Source organism: Salarias fasciatus, chromosome 6 (genome assembly GCF_902148845.1).
Source record: "Salarias fasciatus chromosome 6, fSalaFa1.1, whole genome shotgun sequence".
Taxonomy (NCBI): domain Eukaryota; kingdom Metazoa; phylum Chordata; class Actinopteri; order Blenniiformes; family Blenniidae; genus Salarias; species Salarias fasciatus.
Genome location: NC_043750.1, coordinates 25,039,604 through 25,047,679, shown reverse-complemented (window position 1 = coordinate 25,047,679; position 8,076 = coordinate 25,039,604). Strand labels below are relative to the sequence as shown.

General features: G+C 42.0%; 1 protein-coding gene across 3 annotated transcripts in view; it reads left to right on the top strand.

The window, feature by feature from the left end:
* LOC115389579 (protein sidekick-1-like) overlaps positions 1-8,076 on the top strand; it is a 300,042-nt gene that overhangs the window by 177,272 nt on the left and 114,694 nt on the right. For 2 of the 3 annotated variants that reach the window (XM_030092998.1, XM_030092997.1), the window contains exon 6: positions 2,663-2,689. The exons of the other annotated variant lie outside the window; for it this stretch is intronic. In XM_030092998.1, coding sequence (XP_029948858.1) covers positions 2,663-2,689 — 27 coding nt within the window. The remainder of the gene's footprint in view (positions 1-2,662; positions 2,690-8,076) is intronic. 3 annotated transcript variants of the gene reach the window in all.

Below are 8,076 nucleotides of genomic sequence, written 5' to 3'. Positions count from 1 at the left end.
AACTAGAGAGATGAAAATACCCTAATTCGCAAAAGTAAATAGCTTAGTAACCCACGTCTTTTTTTTTTTTTTTTTATCTATCTCTCTAAGAGAGGTTGCTGTGCTATTGTGGTCTTTGCTGGTGCGAAATGCTCATCAATAACACAGTTTGATTAACACAATAAATCACCTCAGTCATTTCAGAGGGTTGTGCAGACAATGAGACAAAAAAGTCATTGGAAAAAAAAAGTTTTTTGCAGGGTTTGTGAGAATTAGGTGCTTGTTTGGATTCAACATAGACACGCACACACGTGCACACACACAGCGTAGTCCCCCGATGTTCCCTTTGTTTCAGTGTTTCTGTTTGAAACTGAGGATGACTCATAGCGACACATCATTTGAATACGCGCAGAATTGTCTGCCCCCCAGACCAAATCCTGCGTGCTACTGTTTGTGTCCGCCAGCATTTGTGTGTGTGTGTGTGTGTGTGTGTGTGATGACATCCTTTCAGACTTTCCAAAAAATAGACTTGCCAATACTGCTACTTGACAGCACAAAGTGTGCTCCAGTTAAACAGCTGTGTTTGGGCGCGTCGACAACAGCGGTAAACATTTTATTTTGTGTTCTTTTTGATACCGTTGCCAGTGTGACACCTGAGGTCCATTAGTAACATCAAAACAAAACTCTTTTCACAGCAGGAGGAAATATGCAATGCATATTCTATTTTCACTTCACATTGCACAGCTGCTTTGCTGAGGCCAGTGCAGTTCAGCGAGGCGTTTCGGGAAGTTTCAGACACTGAAAATTATTATCTTTGAGTGTCATTGTATCAGTCGTTAATGAATAGTCATCTTGTGACAGATAGAATTGAAATCATTTTGGTCCGTAGCTCTGTTAGCTGCTTTTCAAGGTGTTTGGCTGGTAGAATATTCCAGGGACCTGGGATGATTTGCAGCAGCTCTTTTGTGAATCTGATGTGCTTCTGTCTGTTTTTTGAAGCCAGTGAAGTCAGTACCTCGGGAGTTTGAAGTTTGTTGCATTTTTAAACTTTTGTTTAAAGACTTGGGACTATACCAGAGGCTGAAGACTTCATTATAACTACACAAAGCAATGTTTGCGGTGTCACCAACAAAGGACGTTCTGTTCTGACGATTATAGCACCACGCAAGATATTTGGTTGTTCCATTTGTGATGGAAGACCTCAGCGATCAAGCACCAGCCCACAATCACTTTATTATTTGTATTTATCAAAGCTATATCTGTTGTTTTTGCCACCCAGAATGTATCAATAAATCTGGAGCCTAAAAGTAAAAAAATAGTGAGACTAACAATTAGGGTTAGGGTTAGGAAACTGATTAATAATCTACAGCCGGGGGAAAATACGTGTTTTTGGCTTCCATCTGATCAAGGGGATATGTTTTCCAATTGTATATTTTCCAATTGTACATACGGACAGTGAAATAGATAAAATATGTCATTACCAAATTAGGTACTCCTCTCTGTACTCCTCTCTACTTTCTCACTTTCTGTATGCTTTAAAAAAACTGAGGCTGCTACACAAGAAAGAGGTGTCACTCAAGGAAAAAACTGAACTTTTGCAACAAATTCTTATTTTTCTGCACCAAATTACTCAGTGGCATCTTTCACTCTTTGATAGTTTTCAATACTTATTGCTATAAAAACGTTTCATTCTGTTCCAGCAACTTTTGAGGTTCAATACCAAAACCTGTAGCTGACTAGAAATTAATCCTTATTCCAAATGAAAACTTTTGAACTGCTTACCCATCTTAAGTTTTGCCTTTAGAGTGTTTTATAACAGCTCTCTGGTTTTTAGTGGGCCATCCAGCCCTCTGAAGGTAAGTGCCTGCCACTGACTGACTGACTGATGAAGGTGCACCGTTTGTTGGCAGATTGCAGCAAATCCTTGCAAATCTTCCAGTCTTCCAGTCTTTTATGTGCAGCCCATCACATACTGAGTTTAGATTGGGTCTCGTACAGCATGGTCTACCTTGCATTGTGTCTTGTGTGTGTGATGTTTGTGTGATACGTCAGAAACATAATTAAAGCCCCAGTGCACACTAGTTGCGTCTGCGGCTGAGTGGCTGAGTAGAAGCGTGACAGGGTGTATTGGTAGACCAATGGTAAATGTAGATTTTCTGCCCGTAAAATGTCAATGCCATCATTTTCTTGCAGCCTACAGTATTGCTACCTCCAGACTTTTGACAAATGTGCGGAGAAAGGCGGCGGTGGTTGGGATGGACGAGTGGGACAAACTAGTGAATGAGAGATGGACAATTTAGGAGCTGGTCGTTGATGGATGGGCTGAAAAGAGCTCGCATTCCTCTGGACGCTATGATAACGTAGCATTCTCCACTTCTCTCTGTCTCTTCCTTCCTGCCATCCATTTCTCTGTCTCATGCTTTTCTGTCAGTATTTGTTTTTTTCCTCCATCTCGGGGAGGGTTTGTTTCCAAATCGTTGAAATAATTCACAGCTGCCGATTTGTGAACGCCTTTTTTGTGTGTATTTCATGAATGTTTTTTTTTTCCTTTTTTGCTGAACCCAAAGGAAATTCTAAACATCTAAATGATCTCTCCCTCCCCATTCTTCCCTTTTTCCCCTGCTCCCCATGTCCCTTTTTTCTCCAACTTCTTTTCATCCCATTCTCTTCGGCTGATGGACAGTCGGCAAGAAAAACCGTGGGTCAACAGGTAAAGAACCCATTTACATTTGCATTACCTCTCCTCCTCTCTCTCTCTGACACTCTCTTTCTCTCTGTCTGTCTAAACTTAGACAAATGCTGCCTTGACTCTGGCTCTGACCACAAGGTCAGAGCTAAGAGCTTCTCTGCTAAACACTTTGCCGAAGGTTACACTTGCGGCTGTATTCTCTCTAAATGATGTGGAGTGTCACTGTTTCTGCTCCAGGGCTTTCAAACTTGGAGCTGGCCACCTTTGACTGAAAGGTCAGCCTGTTGCACTTCCTATTAGTCTGTACTGGGGGACAGTATACATGTCTGTCTCAATTCATTGTCTTTCTCCATCATTGAATGGTTGGAAAGCAACTTTCCTCATATAAAAGGAACCATCCATCCATCCACCCATTATCTGTCCCACTCTACTCAATGCGGTTGTGAGAAGCTGGAGCCAATCCCAGCTGCAACCTGCGGAATTATTTGTATTAAGCACACAATCTTTCCAAATGTAGGCTCACAGAATTCATTCAGTCAGCCATCCATCTTTCATGAGTGGTTTATCATGTCAGGATCACATGGGCATGTAGTCATGCATTCCATCACAGAGTTAGGACACAACTATACAGAGCAGTGATGGGATAAAAAAAAAAATTAACTGGTGTCTCAATAAAAAGGGCTTAAGCTCATATTGCCACTGTGGGCACAGTGAGCATCTCCAGTTACACCGAAATACGACAGGCATAGTTGCTAATATGAAGGATTTGTGCCGAATTCTCAGTTTGAATTTCACCTGGTAGGGATGGAGAGAAAGAATGAAGTGATTCAGCCATCCAGAGAATGCTGCCTTCAGTTTGTGTTGGTAAAGAAACACAACCAATCAGATTATCATTTAACATTACTGAAGCTTGTTGGAGAGACATAGAAATAATATGTTATTGTCTGGTAGACCTCACTGAAAGGCTGAATGTATTTTTTCGTTTGACTCCAGAGAGCATTTGGCCTGTCATTTCTTTGAATACATCTTTCATTTATATCGACATAATACGAGTTAAGGTCACTGCTTTTTTTTTCTTTTCTTTTTTTGATCTACTTACTCTCAAGTTCAGTGTGATTTTGTCTTCAGGTCATCAAAATCTTAACATGACATTATTGTACCTGAAATAATTCAAATCATCACCCATAATTGCATTCTTAAGAGAAAACTTTTGGCCTTGGTGGAGGTCTGTGCTAAGTGTCGGTTTAATGCTTATTTTATTCATCATTGTAATCCTTCCCTGAAAGCAGAGATTAAAGAGAACGGCACGGAGCTTGACATTTTGTGATTCACAGCGTCTTGATCGGGCACATTATAGAAAGTGGACCAGCCCAATCCATTTCCTCAACTTCAGTCACAAATACATAAAACCACAAGTTCCTTCTCAGCACAGTTACAAAAGACTTTATTATCAGTGCGGTACAAACAGATCTGCAAATGGCTTTAAAAGTAGGAATGTTTGAAGAAACCAATACGATCCTGAAACCTGATGTTCTTAATCCCCCCGCCATCCAGCTCATGGGGAGTATAAGGAATATTTTATGTTGTTAGAGAATTTCAAGCAATGATATTCGGCCTTAAAGTTCCTGGCCTCTCGGGCCTGTCTCACTGCTCACAAGGAAACGCAGAGTTCTGACTGTGAGGGGGTGACGACAGTAATGTCCTATCTAGGGAATACGACGTCCTCAGTGGAGGCACTACAGATAGAGTCTGTGGTGAAGTCGGGGCTTTTGAAATGCTTCACAGTGGCAGCAGGTGACAGAAGAGTTCTCAGGTGGGAGCACTGAGAGCTTACAGTAAGCACTGTACCTCAAAGAGCAGGGCGCTCAGGATGGATGATGCAGTGGGAGCAATGTGAGTGTGTTGGCGGATTACAGTCGACTGCATCAAGTCTTTGTTTAATTTTGTTGCCTGCTCCATCAAACACACGCGCTCATTTACCCGGAGGTCGTAATTCAACCTGATGTGCATTAATGCAGGGTCCAAAGCAAATACAAACATCATAACAATGTTGACATCCATAGATATTGCATCACTGAGACTCTCAGAGAGCACACAGGGCTAAATGGGCCGACCGTAATGGCCCTTCATTGACTCATACTTGTATAATTACATTTGCGCACTATTGCCACATTGTCTCTTTGTCCTTCTGGAGAAGTGACACTGTGCAGCTGTGCTTCAGCCAGAGCTGTGCCGATAAATATCTGTCAAATAGTGCTGATTTTCAGAAAGAGAAGTGTCTCATCCCACCTTTCCCTACTGTAAAGAAAAAGTTTTCCACCATGATGCAATCGCACTTATCTCAGTGTGGCAGTGATGAAATGTTACCTCATTATGTCATTTTGGGTTTCGTCAAGCAGCTTAAACACCACAACTAATATAATACTCCAAATTAATCAAATAATCATCGAACAGCCTCCAGAGCTTAACTCCTGCTCTGCCTCTGCACGTTTCCTGTTTCCGCGCTTTCTTCCTCCACTTTCTCTCTCCCGTCTTTCCATCTCTGCCTTCCATCACCCGTATTGGAGCGATGACAAAGACAGATAGAGGCTTTGGCAGCTGAAGGAAGAGATGAATATTTAAACTCGGGCATCTTTCTCTGTCCTCTCCCTGCTTCCCATTGTCTGTGTGCGCCTCCCCCTGGGGCTTGGATCTTCAACTCTCGGCGTGGTGTGGCACTCTGTGTGTGTGTGTGTGTGTGTGTGTGTGTGTGTGCGTGTCTGTGTGTGTGTGGCACATCTTGGCTTGTGGTTTTATATATTGGCATTGGAAGGCAAGTGCAGTCAGATGATGACACTTAGCTGTCAGCATGCAGCATTAATGAGCGCAGTGACACGCACAGACGCTCACCCCGCTCGCACTCACATACAGCGCTCTCCAGAGAGATCAGCAAATGATCACCTTCTCCTACCCCGTTTATTTTTATATCCCCTACAGAAAAACAACAACAAAAAAAACTCCTTTTGAAAATATTTTAAAAAACATTTTTAACTTCTCTGCCGTTTCCAGCGCCATCTTACTTTCATGTTTCTTTCTTCTCCCCTTTTTAAGGTCCCACTTTCTGTATTTGCTCTCAAACTTTTTGTCTCTCCGTTTGTGTGCGTGGTCTCGGTGTGATATGTGCTAGCTCGCTGTGAACCCCGCAGACACATATCTGACAACTCTATTAATACGCAGTCAGCTAACACCAGCCGCCCCGCGTGCGCGCATTTGCGTTCACGAATGCAAAGAGCTGTGTGTGTGTGTGTGCGTGCGTTGTGTGTTAGCACACTCAGCCCTGAGCCAATCCCCCTTGCTCTCGAGGTCTCTGCAGAGATTTGTCTGAAGGGCTTAAAAACACACAGATCTCCAGTCATAGAAGGATCATACGCACACTTAGGCTGACTCGCTGACACCATGGGGAGTTGGGAGTGACTGACAGATTTAATAGGAGAACAAGCTGTAATCTGAGAGAATCCATTCAAAGAGGGATTACGTTCTAATCTGTGGATGAAATAGCCTTTCATCTTTTTCCTCCCTCCCCTTTTTTTGTCTATTTATCAATCTGTATCTCCTCTCTGCTTGAAAGCCGCACCAATCCTTTTACTGGCTCTGTTTCATCCCTTTTTTTTTATTTTATCGTTTCTATCCTTGATTTAATTTGGGATTTTTTTTTTCTGCTTCCGTCTGAGTGACGTGCGCACCCTCACACAGCTGTGTCGCCTCAGCGGCAGTTTACTGTCAATCAGCTGTGATTGCACTGAGAAGGGCATTGTAACTTTGCGATGCGTCATTACCTCTTTGGCGCTAAAGTGCACCCACAGCCATGTACACACACACTTGAGAAGAGCGCTCGCAGGGTTCCTGAAATCTCCTGTTTTCGGTTCGCATGGTCTCATATTCTTTTATTTGAGTCAAACCTGAGAAACGGCAGGTGATTCAACCTGAGGGGCGTGACCAGGGCAGGATGACGCTCTCTTCAACTTCTTATTCCCAAGCTACTCCAGCTTTGTGTGCAATAATAGCTCCATCTGTTCATCTTCTGTAATGCTTTGGCCAATTTAGACTCTTGTGGGGTGAAGCGGATCCCAGCTAACTACGGGTGAATGCAGGGTCCTCCACGGGGCAAACACAGAGAGAAACACCAAAGATTCCAATTATCATCAAACACATACACTTGTACTCTGGTAGAAAACCAGAGGACCTCTCAGCAAGAGAGAAGATGCAAACTCCACAGGGAAAGGCTCTAAACTCAGGCTAGAATCAGTGACATGCTATCCCCGCTGAACAGCCACTTTACAATGTGGTGTTTTTTTCAATCATTTGTTTTTTATAACACTTGAAATCGTGATCTTTAGGTTATAGTTTTTTTTTTTTGTTTTGTTTTTTGTTTTTTTTTTTCAAATTATTCATCTCATGGGAGCAAAATATTATAAGCTCACTATTTCTATTGCTAAAGTTTAAAAGAAAAGCGAAAAGCTTCCTAATAAACTCTTTGTGGTGGTTTGAATGTCCGTCCAAAAAAGTTTTATGAATGAACAAGACATAAGAGTGTGTGTTCGGTCTTCCCTGCTTTGACCCCCACTGTCTCCGGCACTGATGCAGGCTTTGATTCAGTTTTGGAGGAGATGGAAATGTCAGGCTGTCTTTCAAGCCAGAGCGTCTCCTGCTTTTTGAATCCGAAGTGATTATTTGTGTGTGAATGATATGAGTCCATTGTTAAGGTGGGATTATAATGTCTTTCTCCATTTCCCCTCTTCTGCTTCATGTCGAAGTCCCAGTCATTCTCTATTAATAATACCTCTGAGAATCGCATCGCAGTAATCTTTTGGCTGTGGCCAGAGATCTATGCTTTGTCTGCTTTGTCATCCTTTTCCATTTTATACATCTGAACATTATTTTCTTCTTAATTTTAATTGGAAAAGAACATTTTTTTTTTGTCTTTTATTTCTTAAGGAGCCAATTTCTGCTGCCCAGTGGTTATAAATTGTTATTTTTAACTAATTCAACACTTTCTTTTATCTTTTATTTCATTACTGAGGATTTTCTGCTTTTCCACCTCAAGTTGTTGTCTGATAATTCTTTGTTGTATGGTAAATCTTTTTTCAGGCTTGTTTTAGTCTGGCCCTCTTTTCCTCCATCACTCGCACTTCCTTCCCTCTCTTTCTGCCACATGGTGATTCTCATTTGCTAAATGAGGAATCCAATAGAGTTAGATTAAACTTCGAGACTCTCTTTGTTGAATCTTTACAGGGAGCCTTTTAGCTGCCACAGTGTGTGCACACAAACACACACACACACACACACAGACAGATGCACACATTCAAAAAAGTGCCTGTCATTTTGAATATTTCTCCTGGTATAGCTTGAAGAAGATTAATTTAATAATC